Source organism: Podarcis muralis, chromosome 7 (assembly GCF_964188315.1).
Source record: "Podarcis muralis chromosome 7, rPodMur119.hap1.1, whole genome shotgun sequence".
In the NCBI taxonomy this organism is placed as follows: Eukaryota; Metazoa; Chordata; class Lepidosauria; order Squamata; family Lacertidae; genus Podarcis; species Podarcis muralis.
Genome location: NC_135661.1, coordinates 75131587 through 75152606, shown reverse-complemented (window position 1 = coordinate 75152606; position 21020 = coordinate 75131587). Strand labels below are relative to the sequence as shown.

The following is a 21020-nucleotide window of genomic DNA, read 5'->3' as shown; positions in this document are numbered from 1 at the left end:
AGGCCTGCAGCAGAATGTGCTGTCCTGGACAGAAGAGGTTTTCAGGCTGTGCAGACTATGACAGGCATTTAGAATTTATATATTCTGGGTTCTGAGGGCAGTTTGCAAATTTAAAAAAAATGGGACCTCCTTCCCCACCCTGTTCCCCACCCTGCAGCGGCAGAGACAGAGAGGCAACAGGGTGCTCCCTCACCGCTGCCACCATCGCTCGGGACAAGCCCCAGCTCATTCTCCTTCCTGAGCTCAGTGGTGGCAGCACTGGCAGGGGAAATAGGGACATTGTGGGATCAAATCAGTAGCCAGGCAAGGCAAGAAGCCACAAATTAAATATAAATTATTAACAGATATAAAGGAAAGAGGGGGCTTCGCCTTGCCGGATCTGAAACTCTATTATGAAGCCTCATGTTTATGTTGACTAAAAGAATGGATGACATTGAAAAATACAGATATATTGGACAAAGAAGGATGGGACAACAGATACGGATGGCATGTTGGATGGCACACATATCTAGGTTACGATAAAGCAAAAGTACATAGGGGCATTTTAAACCATGTAATTCAAAAATCTCTATGCACAGTATGGGCCAGATATAAAGACTTTGTATATATAAAGACACCTTGGTGGCTTTCACCAATGGAGGCCTTTACAGTAAAGAGAAAAAAATATGAAACCAAATTGGGCAACATATAGAGAAATTCTAAAAGAAGAACAAATCCAATTAAAACTGGGGCGGGGGAATTGAAGTAATTAGACATTATTGCATGGACTGGTTACAATATCATCAATTAAATGATGTGTTTAAATTAGATAAGAAAATTGGATTTGAATAACAAATATCAAAATTAGAAAAGGAATTACAGAAGAAAAGGAAAATATTATCAAAAACATATAGATTATTGCTGGATTGGGAGGTAGAGGATGGGGAGATCAAAGAAGTGATGATCAATGGGCAAAAGATTTTGGATATCCTATCCAGATGGAGGATTGGGAAAGATTGTGGCAAAAAGACTTTAAATTCACAGCCTGCTATACAATAAAGGAAAATTTCATGAAAATGCTGTGTAGGTGGGACATGACCCACAGCAAATAGGCTAAAATATATAAATCAAAATCAAATGTTTGCTGGATGTGTAATCAGGGGGAAGGAACAATGTACCACATGTGGTGGGGTTGTGATAAAATCAAAATATTTTGGAATACTGTCTATGACGAATTTTAAAAAATATTTAGACAAACATTTTTTTGGGGGGGGGACCCTGAAGCCTTTCTCCTAGGCATTATGCTGATCAATATCCCAAAGGATAAGAAAAAGGTGTTCTTGTATGCTACAACCGCAGCAAGAATGTTTATTTCCAAAGGAATGGAAAAGGGAGACTACACCAACAATGGGAGAATAGCAAAATAAACTGTGTGAATATTTGGAATTGGCAAGAATGACAGCGGCAATAAGGTATCAACCAAAAACTTTTAAAAGAATGGGAATGTGTAAATTGCTATTTGGGAAAGCATTGTTCTCAGATCAAACCCTTGATATGTGTTGAATAAATTTCACAAAGTCACAATTTAGATAGATAAGTTATATATTTTGTAACATAAAGATAATAAAGTTAAACAACACAATAGAAAAGAAAAACAAGATAGAAGATGCTGTAATGAGGTGGCAGGAAGTCACTGGGGAAGAAAATATCTTGTTTATAAATATCTATAGTATGTGTTAAAAATAAGAATTCGACTATGTATATGACTAACAATGGAAAAATCTAATAAAAAGCATTTTAAAAAACAAACAAATCAGTAGCCATGTTTCCAGGATTCATGATTCCAGGATTGTCCCTGGACAATCGGGGCACTTGGAAGGTATGGTGGTGCTGGAAAAGAGCCTGGAAAGCCTTTGCCCATCAGTGTAGACCAGGGGTAGTGAACTTTTTTATACCTACCACCCACTAATGCATCTTTCTTGATGGTAAAATTTTCTTGCCGCCCACCAGTGCTCGATGGAAGGATTCAGCTTGTGCCATAGAACCCCGTACCACCCACCTAGAATCCTGAAACGCCCACTAGTGGCACCGGTCGAACGCCACATGGGTGGTGGATCCTTGACTTGCATCTGCAGTTGTGAACGGAAGATTCTCCACATGCGGCGGCAGCACGATGGCTGCTTGCACCGCCAAACTCGGGGGGTGGCGGGGCAAGCTCCCCACCGGGTGCCTTCTTGTCACCCCCCCCCCAGACATGGCACCCAAGGTGCTCCATCCCCCCGCCCCCATGCGACGCCACTGGCTACCACCACCTCCCTTCTGCACCCCCACCCCCTCTGTAGGTTTGTTCTGCCTGATGGCACCCCAACGTTTGCTGGTGCACGGATCCAGAGGTTGGGAATGGGTCTCTAGGTGTGGCCCTCTGTTACTGCCTAGTAACTCCAGCTCTGGTTGACAAGCTGGTGACTAATTAACCTATACGATTTCTCCAAATGGGTCTCCTTCGCTTTTTGATGCTGGTTGCCTGCCATAGAGCAATAACCGAAGAAATACATTTGTGAGTTTTTGAAGCATTTTTATAACTTTGCATGCAGCTGAATGAGCAGTGATAGGGGCTGTTGGCGGTTTCGTATGCCTCGTTCCCATAATCATTGACAGATATTTTAAGAAAAGAATTATATGCCTGGTCTGGTCTGGGGAGTTGCAGTCTGGTCTGGGGAGTTGCAATCTCTCTCTCTCTCTCTCTCTCTCTCACACACACACACACACACACACACTGCTCTCCTTCCCACTTCCCTCCTTCATTGCACACCCCTATTGCCTCAAACTACAATTGCCTAGCCTAACCTAGCCATGCCCCACTTTGTTGGCTGATGTAATCAAAACAGAAGAGCAAGCAAGGGGAAGAGGGAAAACATGAAGGGAACCAAATAAATTGTTATCTGTTCATTCAGGAGTATTTCTGCCCATGGTGCTTGGCTCATGGCGAATAACAAAAGTGACCAACATTCACTCAATTTTCCAGTTCTTCCTGAAACAAAGGCACACATCTAGTCTGACCTAAATATTTCCTCCACTACAATCTTTTGTCTGCATAGTCACCATCTATCTTCCCCCATTTTTTTCTGCATAACATAGGAAGCTGTCTTATACGTCTCACCATTGCTTCATCTAACACAGTATTGCCTTACTCTGACTGGCCGCAACTCCCAAGGGCTCAGCCTTTCCCCTGGGATCTGCTACCTCTTCCTTCTTTAACTAGAGATGTCAGAGACTGAACTTCCAACCTTCTGCATAAACAAGTTCTTTACCTCTATTTTTTCAGTCCCCTCTTTTTGCCTGCACAGATTAGTGGCAGGCTCTAGCTTATATGGCCGCCTCCTCCTGTGTTCTGAAACTTTGTCTTTGTCTCCAGACATTAGTGTGCAATTGTGTCCTCAATGCTGATGCTTCATCTGTTGATTTCTGAACACAGAGGCAGCATTCATGAGTAGTAGGCACTGACGGTTACAACCTTCATAGACTTGTGTCTGGTTCCTCTCTAAAAGCTTTATATACTCTGCCCATGACGGCATCTTACTTAGTGAAATATGCCTTAGGTCTGATCCAGATGGCAATTTCTATGAAGTCACCAACACTTTTTCTTATCCCATTCATAGAAGGCACAGGTCTGACCCTTTCCCCCTTTCTCTGCTCCTTTTCCAGGGAAAACTTGCTCTTTTGCTTTAAATCTGAGCAAACGGCAAAACGGCAATCCAAAGAAAGCCCAAAGTGCTGTTTGCTCTGATTGAAGGCTAAAGAGTTGTTTTTCCCAGGGGAAAGCAGGAGGACAAGAGGAGGGGGCATAAACCCTCAGTTCTGCTGGATTGAACCCCTTGGTATTTAAGCTCTCTATCAACCTATCTATCTGGGACTGGTGGCTTTGCCTATTTCCAATGCATGGCAGCTTCATGGGCACTTAAGAGATCCATTCTGTCCCATTTTCTGTAGATAACAAAAAGCAGCAACATTTCACATCTAAGTTGTATGCCCTTTCCCCTAAAGTACACATTTTGTACTCATCCACCCCACCCAACCAAATATACATTCTGTATGCTCAGAAATGCATGTCTGCGATAAAATGCACATTTTTGTACTGGAACCGAGCCACAAAATTCAAAGACATGTCTAATCCAATGGATAGCTGTGCTCCAATCCGCATACAAATCCAGGACTGCTTCACTTTAAAAAGTGGATCGGACAAGTGTATCAGCAAAGTTGGCATCGTCAAAATTAGAAAAAAAAAGTTTATATGTAGTCCAGTGGAAAAATAAAATAAATTGCTTTTAGTCCCTCTCATTTGTTCCCTGAATCAAAATTCACCAACCTTCAGCTACTGAAAAATTTCGCTTTCCCTCCTGCTTAAATATAGAGATGTTTAATCCCACCTGGCTCAGAATGCCTTCCTCTTTTCTTCAGGTGAAGTCTTCACTCTGGAACAAGGGCCAGGCATGCTCTGATTCCACCACCCATGGGAGTGCCCTTTTCCCCTCTGCAGAGGCGGGGGAACCTATTCGGAAGGTCCGCCCCCAGAGGCTGATGGATCCAGTGGGATTCCAAATGGTTCTGGGAGGTTTTCTGGCTGATATGACTGGCGCCCCTGTCGAAGCTCTGGCTGACCTCTGGAACACCTGAATGGCTTGGGCTATTGACACGATCGCTCTGAGTGCCCTCTCCCACTTTGTGAAGCCCGTTTGTCCCCCTGGTATACTCCAGAGCTTAGGACGAGGAAACAAGCTGGGAAATGGCTTGAACGCAAGTGGAGGAAAGATCCATATGAATGCAACCAAACACTGGGAAGGGCTCATTATTGAGCCTACCTAGAGGCAGTGAAGGCAGCAAAGAAGGCATACTTTGCTGCCTCCATTGCATCCTCATTATGTCGTCAGGCAGAGCTTTTCTGGGGTGTACGGGGCCTTTTACATCCTGGCCCAAAGGAGGTGATAGAACCAAAGGTAGCTCTTTGTGACTTGTTTGCGAAGCATTTTGAGGATAAAATCCCTTCCATCCACCCAAATCTTGGCTCTGCTGTTATAGCAGATGAATCTCATTATGAGTGGCATCTACATCTGCAGACATGTCCAGAGCGAAATCTACACTTGCTGGTTTCTGCAAATCAAACCACAGCTAAAGACACAGGAGGAAGCCAGGGCATTAATTATTATCTCCCCCTGGCCAGCTGGCACTACTATGATTAGACCTAACTGCTAGGAGAAGGGTAAGGAGTGGAGGCAGTGGACCAGATGTCTGGCCCATCTGCTTGAGGTTCCCAAACCTGCTCAGATGCTTTCCTCATTGTAGCTTCTTTATTTTAGAGTCATAGAATTGTAGGGTCATCTAGCCGCAAGGGTCATCTAGTCCAACCCCTGCAATCTTTGGCCCAAATGGGGCTTGAACCCAAGACCTTGAGATTAAGATTCTCATGCTCTACCAACTGTTCAGCTGAGCCAAGATTAAGCCCCATTGGATTTTCTTTCTTTTAAAAAAGGTTTTCATTAAAGCTTGCGGGGGGGAATAGAAAAAGCAATATACAACAGTTTCCATCAAATATGAAGCATCTTTTTTAAACATAAGAATGAAAAGAAAGAAAAGAAAGAAGAAACAAGAAAAGAAAGGGGGTGGGAAGACTTTTGGTGCTCAGTCTATCAGCTTTACAGGCTTACGCAAAACCCTTGCTCCACAATAACGCTCAACTCTTCTACTTTCCGTACTTTTTAGTCGTCAAACCCAGATATCACAAGTTCATTTTCCTTTTTGTGCAAAAAGTCCACAAGGGTTTTCCAATCATGAGATTATTCCCCATTGCTGAGGAACAAGTAAGCCACCCCAACCTCTGCCACCACCCATTGCTAAATATTGTTGTTACTGTTTATCAGAATAATTAGGCTCTGCTAACTGTATCCTTTTAAGAAATGGAAAACAGCACACTTGAACATGACAAATGAGTGAGTCATCGAGGCTTGGTCCATAGCTGTAATGGAAAAAAACTGACAAAAGAAGGTAGAAAGAATGAAAAAATATATATGCTAGTGACTCATTCCATGAACACTGGAAAAGAAACCCAGCCAGATGGGCGGGGTAGAAAAAATAATTAAAAATTAAATTAAATTAAATTAAATTAAAATTTATTTCATATTCATACCAGAAAGGACGTAACTACAGCCCACTCTCAACACTCAGAACATTACAGAGGGATCTCCTGGGATAAATGTTATACCATGTTTATTGCCGTATGAACCTGTACGAAACTGATTTACATAATAATTTTATTTCTTATTTAAGACATTTCTACACCGCTTAATCATCTACCTTTTCAACAACTTACGGGATACAGGTATATCAAACAATAAAAGATGTATCATAAAACCAGCCACTATCTTAAAATGCCTAACAAAACAATAAAGTTTTAGTCATGCACCTGAAGTTCAAGGAAGTGCCTGCATATGTAATCTTGGCTGGGGGGAGAGCTTCACTTCCTTGGGCCCACTACAATGAATGTGCCGCTTATAGAAGCTGTGCTTCCCATGTGTTATGGAGACACACCGTTTTACAAATCTGCACTCTAATGAAACAAAACAGGGAGTGAGAGGCACTTTTATAGGGGTCCTGTGCCTTTGCTCCCATTTCATTCACAAGTATTTTTAGATCTTTCAGATTGATGGACATTTTGGCTGGGTGGGGGGGGGGGGGTGGAGAACACACATTCCTGATTATGGGGACTTGCACCCAACTGCTCTCGTCCCTCCCTTCCCTCCTTCTCTCATTGGACATCTGCATTGTCTTCAGCTGCAACTATCCTACACCCAACTTTGGTTTGCCTAGGAATTGCAACCTAACCTGATCGTGTCCCCCTCTGCTGGCATATGGAATCAAAACAGAAAGGCAGGATAATAGGAGAGGAATATAATTTTTTAAACCCTGTAAACAGTGCCAGATTTACGTATAAGCTGAACAAGCTATAGCTTAAGGTTCCACACTCTTGGAGCCCCCCAAAAAAATTTAAAGGAAAAAAACCTGGATGTACATTTCCAAAATATATGATAAAAAACAAATAAAACCTACATACAGCAACAGTGTTTTGTGTTGTGTAGGCTCCTGTGAAGTAAGTAATGGGCCCTGCCTGCTAGCCTGCTCCCTAAAATATCACTGGTTTTCTCATTTCTATATACAGGGTGCCTACATTCTGCATGGACTGTTATGTGCAAATGGCTTTAGATACCTGTTAGGTCCATAAATTACCATATAGCATATATTCATAATAAAAAACAGTCACAATGTGTTGTTGACATAGGACGCTGGACATAAAAAAGGCCCCATTACCTTCAGCTGCTAAGGGCCTCATCAAACCTAAATCTGGCCCTGCCTGTAAAAGTACCTGCTGTTCTCTCTTTCAGGAATTGTTTCTCTTGATGATGTTCAGCTCCTGTCATAGGATAAAGGAAGTTGCCTTAAACCAAATCAGACCATAGGTCCACGTTGCTCTGCATTTTCTACTCTGAGTGCCTGATCTGCCTCTTTAAACACCATCAGCCTGCATCAAAGATTTGTATAACAGCACTATAATACCTGCAGTTTTATTTTCAATTCTTTTCATAATGGTCCCTAACATAGAATTTGCATTTTTCACAGCTGCCGCATACTAGGCTGACATCTTCATTGAGCTAGCCACTACCAACCCAAGGTCTCATTCCCGGTGCATCCCTGCCACTTCAGTGAACCTCATGAGCATATGTGTGAAATTAAGGTTTTCTTCCCCCGACATGCATCACTTTACATAAGTATATATTGAATGGTATTTGCCATTTTATCGCCTTTTCACTCAGTTTTGAGGAGTCCCTAAATGGATGTTCATTTTATTGAAGGGGAGGGGGAGATTTTGCACACAGCAGTCACTGAGAGAAAAATAAAGCATTTCATTTTATTTTATTTTAGAATCTCTTTTTGTAAGATTGGTAATGTCAACATGGTTCAGGGTCGCATATTTCTTTTTCCGAATAGTTTCACTGGAGGTAAATTTAACAGTGCTCAGTTGGGATGCCTCCAGATTGTCCCTGTTTCGTGGGAAGGAGTCAAGTACAGGCTGTGAATTCAAGTTTGTGCAAATGAAGTGGATGAAAGGGCTTGGTAGCCCTGACACTACAAAATCACTTTAAAAACAGAAACAGAGAGTTCTTTTGGTTTTTCCCCAAATAATATTTATTATTTTCAGTAGATAAACATAGTAAAGAAATGAAAGATTAACAATAATAAAAAGAAACAAAAAAGAAAAGAAAAAGAGAAAAAAGATAAAAGATACATACAACATATTACCACTTAATTAATTAAAATTAAGTACCATCCATCTTCATAAACTTAGTATTTGACTTCCTCGAATCTCTTCCATCCGAATTTCTTAGTAATTATATGTAGCAGTTTCCAACATCAGTGTTTCAAAAGACCATATCACAGTCCTATTCATGTTACATAGCTTTCCTTATCGTACATTTTCTTATTTATAAATTTAATTCCATTTTAATCCTAGGCCTAATTGTTTCTTTCACCGGGAGAATCCGCGACCAGAAAGAAGAGGAACATCAAGAAGACTGGAAGAAATTTAAAGACTATTTGGATAAATATTGTAATATGAAAGTTATGTAACCACTTGACAGAAACAGAGAGTTCTAGTCGATGCTACTCCTTTAGTGTAGATCCACTGAAATTAATGGCTGTGACCAACCTAGGTCATGGGTCTACTCTGATTAGAAATTTGTTGGCTACAACCCTTAGGTTGACGAGGGGGGAATGTACTGACAAGGGATGTGTTTGTGTGTGTGGAGAAGTGATTAACGGGAAGACATATAAACATCCAACAGTGATGAAGGCAGGATGAATGCTGATTGTTGCATGACTGTCCCACAAGCAAATCAGAATGGAGGCTCAATAAAGACCAGACACAGTCTAACCTTTGCCTAACCCGTTTTTTGCAAACACATCTGGATGAAGGCTCAACAAGTAGGTTGACTAGGGGAACATTCTGTTAAAGAAAAAGTCACATTCAGGTCTAATTAAAATGCCCCGAAGGAGCTTGGCAAGAAGAACCATTTTTCTCAGAGAACTTTCATGTTTGAGAGACAGACAGAGGAAGGCCTATCAAGAGATGGAGAAGAGGGAGGTTCTATTGCTTCTAATGACTTTGCAGGGCTAGAACCTGACCTGATTCTGAATCGAAAGCCGTGTTTCTGTCGTCATATGCAGGCTGCCTTTTAGGCATGGGAATCTTTGGGTCCATTTTAAATATATTATTCATCATTAAAACCACAAGATATAGGAGAAAAACAGGTGAATCACAAAGGTCATGTGCTCATACAAAATGTGAAGGCAATACCGCAAAGCATATGATTTACTGCATAGCCATAGGCTATTCCTTTCTTCTGGATGCATAGAAGATGTCTGGTCTATTCATTCCTTATCTTTAACCCAGCCATTGACTACTATTCATCACTATTCTTCATTAATAATAGTTGCATATGCTAAGCAAACAATATCCTGTATATACTCTTTAATCTCTTTTTAAAAAAAACGAATGTCACCATTTGGGGAAGGAATGATTTCCTTCTAAACCAAAGTTAGCCTGTCTTTTGCTCTTCTAAGTCAGAAAGGCCGGTGGTATGGGATGCTGGGAGTTGTGTCTTCTCTTGGTAGCTCTGTTCCACAGTACTGAGTTAATAGATTCCAATTTGTGGTGAAGGGACTACGTTGCTGTTTCTTAACCCTATTGCTATTATATAACGCATCAGTTTCGTCATGAAAGTATAGTTATTTCCTCCAGGTCCAGCTTGCCTTGGTGCAGGCTGTGTTTGCATCCCACGTGATCAACAAAGCACCAGGTGCCATCTGAAATGGTAGCAGAGCCTTTCCCTCATGTTCATGCTGACCCATCTAAGAGGAAAGCCAGCGCACCTGTCAGGAGAGAGAAGGAGCTGAATCGGGCAATTGGCAGAGCAGAATAAAACATCACCCAAGTTATCCTGATCATTGACCCCAAGATTACTTCTCTTGCTCAAAGATGGGAACATGCTCTGATCCCCAAACCCCTGCCATTCTAATGGACGGACATATACCGTATTGGCCCGAATATAAGCTGCACTTCCCCCCCCAAATTCCAACTGGAAAAGTTAAAGTGAGGCTTAAATTCGGGACCTTACAAAAATTGGCTTTCATGAAATCGCTGCTGAAACAGACATATGGTAAAATGGAACAAAAAATGTTTTATTGCCAATTTGAGACTGTTGTGCAATTAATTCTAAGGTCATTTATCACTTTCCCCATATCTTACAGTGCAGTATCGATTTTTTAAATTTGCATTTATGGTGCTACAGTGTTTAACCCACTTGCGCGTCCTCTCTAGTACCCATAGGATTTTCTTCTACATTTGCCAATTTTAAGGGAGTGGCTTATATTCGAGTATTGTCTTTTTTTTTCTCCCCACCCCCCTTTGAATTTTAAAGGTGCGGCTTATTTGCGGGTGCGGCTTATATTCAGGCCAGTACGGTATTTTCTTCCACAGAACTACATTCTTTGCACATTTTGAGACTTTTGCAAGGGACAAGTCCTAGGTAGAAATGGAGGTGTCTAGGGATAGGTGGATCAGCCTAGTTCTGGCCTGTTATACCCCATTCTCACATTAGTATGTAAAATGTTTATTTAAATTATGCAAAAAACATATTAAAAATGTATTCACGACATGTATTAGTTCAATGTAAACATTTCTAAATGAATTTGATCATAAAATGCATATGTTGAAGCCAAGATGTCCCTCTCCAAGCCATTGACACCAAACTGGGAGGGGTAGCTAATGCTGCAGAGGACATAATCAGAATTCAAAATGACCTTAACAGATTGGAGAACTGGGTGCAAGCTAACAAAATGAATTTCAATAAGGACAAGTGTAAGGTTCTGCACTTAGGCAGGAAGAACCAGACACACAAATATAGGATGGGGGACACCTTGCTTACTAGCAGTACATGTGAAAGGGGTCTAGGGGTCTTAGTAGATGACAAACTTAAAGGAGTCAATAATGTGATGCAGCAGCAAAAAAAGCTTACGCTATTCTAGGGCTGCATCAACAGAAGTATAGTGTCCTGATCAAGGGAAGTACCTCAGGTTACATACGCTTCAGGTTACAGACTCCGCTAACCCAGAAATAGTACCTCGGGTTAAGAACTTTGCTTCAGGATGAGAAATCGCGCGGCAGCAGCGGGAGGCCCTATTAGCTAAAGTGGTCTTCAGGTTAAGAACAGTTTCAGGTTAAGAATGGACCTCTGGAACGAATTAAGTTCTTAACCCGAGGTACCACTGTAATAGCACCACTCTATTCTGCCTTGGTCAGAGTACACTTGGAACACTGTGTCCAATTCTGGGCACCACAATTTAAGAAGGATGTTGAACAAGCTGGAACGTGTGCAGAGGAGGGCAACCAAGATGATCAAGGGTCTGGAAATTAAGCCTTATGAGGAGCTGAGTATATTTAGCCTGCTAAAGGGGAGACTAAGAGGAGATATGATAGCCATCCTCAAATATCTTAAGGGCTGTCACATGGAGGAGGGAACATGCTTGATTTCTCCTGCACTGGAGGGTATGACTCAAACCAGTGGCTTCGAGTAAGGAGATTCCAACTAAACATTCAGAAAAACTTTTAACAGTAAGAGCTGTTTGGCAGTGGAACAGACTCCCACAAGAGGTGGTAGACTCTCCTTCCTTGGAGGTTTTTAAACAGAGGTTGGGTGGCCTTCTGTCATGGATGCTCTAGCTGAGTTTCCTGCATAGCAGGGGGCTGGACTAGATGACCCTTGGGGTCTTTTCCAACTCTAAGATTTCATGTGACATATCAGCCAGAAGTCCACTTGAGGATCCCAGTTCAGTTTCTGCTCTCCCACACTACAGAAGGAAAAAATGGCAAAGCCATTACTAAAGACGTCTACCCTGAACACACATGATCCTGGAAATACTCAGACAGTGTTGACTTTGATCATAAGAAGCTGCCTTATGCAGATATTCTCCTTGGTCCATATATAAGTCATTGGGCAGAAGTAGGTGCTCCTCCTCACCCCACCTACACCTGTTTTTATAAGTTTTCAAAGGGTTGCACTGTGGGGTAAGGCAAAATCAATTTGCAATAAGCTGCCATTTTTGGAATGAAAACAGTTTATCAAGGAGCGGTTTACCGGCTCAAAAAAAATAGATTAGATTGCCTGTGGACTTCTTAGAGGGTGGGGAAAGTTCTCGGTATATATTCATTCTGGAATAATGAATATACAGCTAATGTCTCTGGAGGAGTTTCTAAGGAATAAGGCCAATGAATTCCAAATTGCTGAAGTTTGGCACAAATGCACTTCTGTAGTCTGGAAGTCCTGTCTACATATTCAGGTCAAACTTGATTCAGATGTTTTTCCTGCCCTTCGAGCTGAATCTGGGGGAACCTGATTCCTTCAGAGGGTAGGTAAGAAGGGAGAACGACATTTCTGAATGGTTTTCAATGCAAAACATACAGAAGTAATCCATGCTTTCAGAAAAGCAGCACACCCAGGGGATTGGTTCACATTCCGCCCTCTTCCTCTTTTGCTGAGAGTGGAATCAAGTGTATGGCATGTCACACCCGGAAACTGTCCAATATGTGAACCTCTACCCACAGCCAATGTGGCACGCTGCCAGGGGCACGACTACGTGATGATGCTAAACCTGTAGATCAGCCCCAGACTGTTCTGTAATGAAAGAATGCAGCTGGGAACTCTGTGTGAAGGTAAACCTTGAAAGGAAGACGTACATTTTCAGCATTTCCCATTCGACAAATACTCACCAGTCATAAGGAAGAGAGGAAAGGAGGCCCAGCCCAAGCCAAAAGACCATCCGTAAGGTCCTTTTCCTTCTGTCTGCCCTGTGAAGGTGGCCATGGCAATCATGACGCAAAGAGCTATTAAAGGGGGAAAATGCATTAGGATATTAGATTATGTATAAATCAAATCCTGGAAGATGACCAGGAAAATTCAGCTTGTACAAAATGAAGAGGCTCAGTTGCTCACCAAAGCCAAACATCATCATCAAATTATGCTGCTGCTGAAAGATGTGCACTGGCTGCCAATTAACTGCCAGGGTAGGTTCAGGGTGCGGTTATTGGTGTACAAAGTCCTAAGCAGTTAGGAACCAGCATGTTTAAAGGATTAACTCACCCCCTACATCGCAAGCTGACCACTGTGTTCTGCAGGAGATGGCATCCTGCAGGCCCCAGCCTATGAGGAGGTTCGTTCCACATTATGTCAAAATTGGGCCTTTGATGTGGTAACACTTGGAACTCCCTCCCACTACATATCCTCAAGCAAATTCTCTCTTGTCTTTTTAGTGCCTGGTAAAGATGTTCCTCTTTCAACAACCCTACTAAAATCTTTATCTCAGCTGGTATCTGTACTGGATCTGAACGGATGGATATGCAGATGCTGTTGTTTTAAACAGATTTTTATATTTACGGTTCTTATTTTTCAAATTGTTTTCATATGCCGTTGTTTAACTGTCTTTATATGTGTAACATGCAATAAAAAGATAAGTGTGCCATCACTCTGCAGTTCACTTGAACACAGACAGGTGGCGATGTAATATACAGTGTGATGAGAAGTGGTGGGTGGGTGGCCCAGGTGAGATGTAGAGGGACAGCCAGAACAGGTGGCAGCCACTGCCCTGCTCTGCTGCCCTCCTCTGCCTGCCAAGCCTGTGGCTTATTCTCCCAGGATCCAGAGAACCAGGCTGGTCAGCACAGCTAGTAGCCACCTTCCCGTGCTGTTCCTCTTGCCAGGCAAATTCTTCATCCCGCTTGGTTGTGGCAGCATGAGGTTAAAAGGGGAAAGTCTTAGAAGCATGCTATACTCAAGAAGGGGGATGTGGTTTTCATTCAATGGAAGCCACTTCTCACAGTGTGCCTTTTGAAGCCAACCCACATGGCTGATTTCTGACTCCAACATAGCAGGTGGATAGCAGTTGCCCTGGCGAGGCTTTGAAAGCCCTTTGCACCCCCATTTCTCCTTTGTAACTTTGAAACCAGGGATGGAAAGGGCTGGGGTTGCATTGCACCTTTTAACCATATCCATCAATTTGAGTGGGTCTGCTCTGAGCATATGCCTGTTGTCTTTGTCCATGGAGGAGACTCTTGAGAGTCCCATGGACTGCAAGAAGATTAAACCTACCCATTCTTAAGGAAACCAGCCCTGAGTGCTCACTGGAAGGACAGATCCTGAAGCTGAGGCTGCAATACTTTGGCCCCCTCACGAGGAGAGAAGACTCCCTGGAAAAGACCCTGATGTTGGGAAAGATTGAGGGCACAAGGAGAAGGGGACGACATAGGACGAGATAGTTGGACAGTGTTCTCGAAGCTACCAGCATGAGTTTGACCAAACTGTGGGAGGCAGTGGAAGACAGAAGTGCCTGGCATGCTCTGGTTCATGGTGTCATGAAGAGTCGGACACAACTAAACGACTAAACAACAACAACAACAACTCTGAGTATAACTTAGTTCCGCTAATAATAGTTTGTTAGGTATATACATCTGAGTTCTGGGGTTTGAGAAGCTTGAACTGACTGTGGAATCAGATGGTTATGATGCCCAGGTTACCTGCAACAAGGCTGGCTACAGCTGCGGTCTTGGTCTTGGAGAGGGAGCCAAATTGAAAGTCAAAAAATTTGCCAAAAAGCGTAAGGCAAGAGACGGCTCCAGCAATCATCCCGAAGAACATGAAGGCTCGGGTAGCATGGTAGTAATCTTTCAGGAAGGAAGGAAGAGAAAGAAAGAAAGAAGAGGGTTAAATATATCAATGGGATTGAACAATAGGACTCATTCATGTATTAAAAATAGTAAAGACAGTACAGACTACTGTCAACTGTTCTTTTTTGTTGTTGCCCATAGCATCCATTTTATGGTAGCACTGACATAAACTTTACCAAGATACGATTACCAGCATACACACACACACACACACACAGAGAGAGAGAGAGAGAGAGAGAGAGAGAGAGAGAGAGAGAGAGAGTGTAAAGGTCCTAACTCTAGTCACACTGGGCTCTTCATGGCAGTTGAAGAACCATGAACTGCCTCACACACTGCTGTGTACCTTAGAAATTAAAGTCTCTTCCTGGTTTGAATACTATACACTGAGTACTCCTAGCAGGATGCATGGGGTGTTGTGAAAGGGCTAGAACCACTGTGCACTTTTTGGGATAGTCTGTCCACTTTTAATAATAAATAATAATAATAAGACAGCCAAGTTCTCCTTGGTGCCCGACACTAGGCCAACACATTCAATGCTGGAGATTGATGGTGATGGCAGAGCTCTGAAAGAGCAATCCTCCGGGATAAACAATGCTACAAACAGTCCGCGATTGGTGGAGGATGGTGAAACCTGGTGGTGTCATCTCATGCAAGGTGACTACTTCACCTTCGCGCACCCAGGTCTCCGTCACGCAAGCCAGGTCAACCCTCTGCGAGATAAAGAAGTCTCGCAAGGTGGTGGTTTTATTGCCTATGGACCTGGCATTGCACAGCACCAATGACGGAGGTGGGTAATCCCTGCTCACCCCACCCTCGTCCCTTGGGATGAGGCGTAGATTGGAAGGGGTTCAAGCATCACCGCATCTCAAAACCCTTTGCCGATAACATCTACCCCTAACACCGTTCCTCTCTTGCCCTTCGACGGTGGCAATCCCAGACCCCACGCTAGCCTCACCTATAAAGGAATGATATCCCCTCACTAACATAACATCCCTGGGCCAAGTCTCCCAAATCGAAAAGGTATAATATTGAGATGAAAAATCAGCAGGACAAACATCCCCGGTAGGTAAAACCCATCCAGCCACACCCCAGGTAGCGAGGGGAGCCCCACACTGGTCCCCTAACTGTCAATCCCTCTCTCCCTCATAAGGTAGCTGGGGGGCTATTGATTCTTTCTGTGCCTTTGGGAGTATTAAAGAGGCATGTGCTGTAAAATGGGGGTCACTAGCGAGAAGAGAGCCAGCTTCATGTTCAGAGACTCCGTCCGTCCTATCTCGCCAAAGATACAGTAGAGAAAGTCGGTCGTTCTCATAAGTTTTAGGAGTATTAGGCAAAGGCCCTGGTATAGCCTGGGTGCTTGGTTTCAGGAATCTATCCACGGCATTAAGTTCTTTAGAAGTTGTTGCCGTGAGAGTGTCAGGGTCGCCGGGTTCATCTTCTCCATCGCTATCGCTTGGGAAAGGTTCAGGAAATTGCACAGGAGTCTTTCTTCGAGATGAAGGGCTATTGGGCATATTTCAATATTGTGTTCCAGGCTCTAATGTCCTTATGAGGAACGGCTAAGGGAGCTGGGCATGTTTAGCCTGGAGAAGAGGAGGTTAAGGGGTGATATGATAGCCATGTTCAAATATATAAAAGGATGTCACATAGAGGAGGGAGAAAGGCTGTTTTCTGCTGCTCCAGAGAAGCGGACACGGAGCAATGGATCCAAACTACAAGAAAGAAGATTCCACCTAAACATTAGGAAGAACTTCCTGACAGTAAGAGCTGTTCGACAGTGGAATTTGCTGCCAAGGAGTGTGGTGGAGTCTCCTTCTTTGGAGGTCTTTAAGCAGAGGCTTGACAACCATATGTCAGGAGTGCTCTGATGGTGTTTCCTGCTTGGCAGGGGGTTGGACTCGATGGCCCTTGTGGTCTCTTCCAACTCTATGATTCTATGATTCTATGATTCTATGTTTTGAATTGAGATCTCTGTCTTTATACTCAATAATCTCCTCTTCAGTTCTTCTAATTCTGAACTCACGAGTTTATCTTCCTCCTTTGTGCAGGTAGTGTTTCTATTGTTTAATTGAGCTTCCCTTATCGGTGTTTGCTTTGGTTCTCTGCCAGGGACCAGCTGCCTCACTGTCTCATCCTTGAAAACCCTTATTGGGTGAGACCGCCATAAGATGTTTTTCATCTCTATAAGTCGAGATGGAAGAGCTGGAGTTCTAAAAGTCATAAATAGGTGTGTGATGTTTCTTAAACTGGGCAGGAAATGGAAATTTTTCAGATCGACTTTTTGGTAATAGCAGTTCAAAAGCTGAGATAAGGATGTCGTAATTAACCTGCAATTCATCCACCTGTACTCATTTCGATGAATCTCAAGCATTATCTGGTTCACTTGGAGGACTTGGCAAGGCCTTATTTCATCTGTGACTCGTATTGACTGGCATAGATGTGTCTAATCCTCCTTTTAGCCCTTTGGGCATTTATAGAGGGAGGGCAAATATCCAAGTATTCCTCTATATTAGCTATTTTGGTGAAAAATTCATTCAGTCTTTGAAGAACTAAGACCATAGTTTCTGCTGACATGCAAATCTCTTGGTAAGGGTATAAATCTGGAATCTGCTGGAAATAAGTTCCTCTATTGTCTTGTTCTAAGGAAATGGGTGGGGGAGCATTTGGGCTAGGGAGAATCCTTCCTATTCCTGTTTTCTGGGTCAGATCATCTCCTTCCCTCCTTGAAAGAGGGGGGGTTGGATCATCTCCTTCCTTCTTAGATTGGGGAAGGGTTCCCCCAGCACAGTTTGCTCTGTTTCTGAGCTAGGAATGAAGGTGTTGGCTTTCCGCCTCTTCTCTGCGTTGGCCGAATTGTGAGTCCCAATTATGCTGTTTTGGCTCTTAATGCCTCGTTTTTTCCTTCTAGCAGGCATTCCAGATAATTAGAAGCATTGTATCAGGTCAAGGCCAAGTTTTACGTTCAATGGATGAAAACTGTGCGTTAGTCGCAAAGGCTGCAATCTTTCTTCTTTAGTGTTCCTTGTTACGCTAAATCGAGTTGAGCCATAAAACAATAGGTAATGAAACAATAAAACAATAAACCAGTAGGCTAAAAGCAAAGAAAACAAAATGACAACTAAAAATATAAACATAGGGTCTGAAAATGGCTAAAACCTAATTAAAAGCTTAATTGAGGGAGGGAAGTTCTGGCTAGGCTGCTACCTCCATCGCCATTTTGGCTGTATACCTACCCTGCAATCAACTCTCACCTGTGGCTCCTAGTCAGCATGTGGCAATGGCCACTTCCCAGGAATGACTTTGACTGGCTGGCTGAACTAGGTGAAGGCAGCCAATGGGTCTCAGACCCTTGGTGAGCTAGGGACTTCCCCTGTGTGCAAAGAGAGGCTCTGGTGGGATTGTGCAGATGAGATCAATAGTGGGTCCAATGATCAAGAGGGTGGTTTCTGCACATGCTGAAGATGGAAGTGAAGGGCAGATGGGGCTCATCAACCTGGGAAGACATCTGTAGCATAGGTGGCAACTCCCTGGGTGCTCGAGCAGCCACAAAATCCCCCATGAAGGGGCCGGGCACCCACAAATTTCGGTGCCAGGGCCATGCACGCTGCATGGCACCCACAGCCCCAGGCACCCACAGTTGCAGGGCCAAGTTGGCACTCCTGATCTGTAGGCCATCTAGGAGAAGGAAGGAAACCTCTGCTGCTTCGTGGGATATCTACAGGAGAAGAAAAGGCTAGGGAGTAAACCCTACACAAATCCAAAGTGGAGTCCCTAAGACTGTTGGATGACACCTTATATGTCTCCTTCCAGTAACTTCCGCAGCTAAGCTGGTACTCTGCTTTCCTTTGGACCACACCAGCAAGGCCAAGAGCACAGTCTTGTCACCTGAGCACCCCAGGAACACTGCTCAGGCTTGCACCCTGGGGAGGTCACTTCAATGCTGCTAACGCAGTGGTTTGACTTCGCTCCCGGAGGCACACTCAATTCTCACACTCAACAACAGTACTCAGAGCTGAAGACAGAGAAGTTCTTACCTGGCACATCCATCCCAAATGAATGACAACCATCTTTGGAATTACAACCTACCCACAGGCCATTGTTGGAAACACTGTTTTGCAACCAGTAATCTGAGCCCAGGGCAATGAGGAGGAACAGGAGGCTGATGAAAGCACAAACCACAGTGCTAAACTGTAGGACATTCATTGCGAGAATGCTCAGCTATGTAACAGAGGCGAGAAATAGGGATGATGAACCTGCGGAAAGGAGATATTCATGTTATTTTTCATCAGTTGCATTCCCTCCAACCTTCCTCAGATGAAAATAGGGACATCTCTCTCTCTCATTTTTATTAAATTTTCTGTTTTACAATTTAAAGTACTAATGTTTACATCCTTAAGATATCAGTGACTTCCCTTCTTCTCTTCCCATGGTTCGTTTTACATATCATCAATCCCTGCATATTTTACAGAGACTATACCATTCAGTATTCCATTATTACATCCATCATAACTTATTTACACTGCTGAATTTATCTAAATGCTGCCAGGATTTTCAGCTGTACACAGTTATTTCCCATATATTCAATAAACATTTTCCAATCTTCTCTAAACATATGCTCTTCTTGTTCTCTTATTTTATATGGAAAAGAAGAACATTTGTCACTAACCTCAACTGACCCTCCTTGACCCTCCATTTGTTGTCCATCTCCCAAGCATTTTCTATCAGAAGAGGGGCAAGTGTAGGGCTGACATATTTCAAAAAGTGAACATCCAGAGCTGCTCTTTTTTTTTTTTTTTTTTTGCAAAGTTACTGAACTTTTTAGGCAAAATCTCATTTTTGAGCTATTCACATGGGAAATCACCAAAATCCTGACGTCCGACATTGGTTGCCACACGACAGGATTTTCCTGGACATTTCCCGCCCAGACGCTGCTTCCGAATACTGCAGTATTCCGGCTATGATGATGATGATGATGATTTCTGGGAAATTCCTGACGTATGGCAATCCTAGGCAAGTGCCACCTCCATCACGCCCGACAGAACATAGAGCATATGCCCTCCACTGCCCTGAGAAAAATCCCTTAATCCCGTTTTTTATCCTGTTTTATTCTTTGGTAGATTTACAAAAAGGAGGAGGAGGAGGAGGAGGAGGAGGAGAGTTTGGATTTGATATCCCGTCTTTAACTCACCTTAAGGAGTCTCAAAGCGGCTAACAATCTCCTTTCCCTTCCTCCCCCACAACAAACACTCTGTGAGGTGAGTGAGGCTGAGATACTTCAGAGAAGTGTGACTAGCCCAAGATCACCCAGCAGCTGCATGTGGAGGAGCGGGGAAGTGAACCCAGTTCACCAGATTACGAGTCCACTGCTCTTAACCACTATACCTCTTTCTCCCTGCCCATCGTGGCCCTGTCCTCTGCCTGCCCCTCAGAGCTGGTGGGTCACATGGGGCAGGGCCTCGGTGGTGGCAGCCTCTCATCCTTCTTGGCCGCTCTCCAGCAGCCGCTAGGAACTGCCCAAGGGGAAGAGGGAAGAGGCCAGCAGTCACGGCCATGGAAAGGCAACAGTGTACTTTCCTTGCAGCTGCTACAGCCGCAGCCACTGCTCGGGACAAGCACTGGCTCAGCTTGCAATAATAATAATAATAATAATAATAATAATAATAATAATAATAATAATAAATAAATAAATAAATAAATAATAAAATAAAAAATAAAAATAAAAATAAAAATATTATTTATACCCCGCCCATCCGGCTGGGTTTCCCCAGCTACTCTGGGCAGTTCCCAACAGATTTAAAACAGAATAAAACATCAGTAATTTAAAACTTCCCTAAACATAAACAGGGCTGCCTTCAGATGTCTTCTAAAAGTCAGGTGGTTGTTCCTTGACATCTGATGGGTTGGCGTTGCCCAGGGCAGGTGCCACCACCGAGAAGGCCCTGGGCTTGGTTCCCTGTAATCTCGCAGGGAGGTAACCGCCAGAAGGCCCTCGGAGCTGGACCTCAGTGTCCGGGCTGAACGATGGGGGTGGAAACTGCACTGGCAGGGGAAATACAGTGGTGCCTTGCAAGACGGAAAACCCGCTAGACGAAAGGGTTTTCCGTTTTTGAGTTGCTTCGCAAGACGAATTTCCCTATGGGCTTGCTTCGCAAGACGAAAATGTCTTTCGAGTCTCGCCATTTATTTTTTTTGCTTTCCCCCCCCCCCCTTTTTCAAA

At 43.4% G+C, this 21020-nt stretch overlaps 1 protein-coding gene across 1 annotated transcript in view; it reads right to left on the bottom strand.

Annotated features, from left to right (window-relative positions):
• The window catches only part of LOC114603497 (lens fiber membrane intrinsic protein-like), a 48789-nt gene extending 29737 nt beyond the window's left edge, over positions 1–19052 (bottom strand). Inside the window, exons 1-3 of the mRNA XM_077932139.1 lie at positions 18838–19052; positions 14654–14800; positions 12854–12967 (exon numbers count right to left, since the gene is read on the bottom strand). Of these exons, the coding sequence (XP_077788265.1) occupies positions 12854–12967; positions 14654–14800; positions 18838–19006 (430 nt within the window). The 5' untranslated portion in view covers positions 19007–19052. The remainder of the gene's footprint in view (positions 1–12853; positions 12968–14653; positions 14801–18837) is intronic.
• Positions 19053–21020: the final 1968 nt, after the last annotated feature.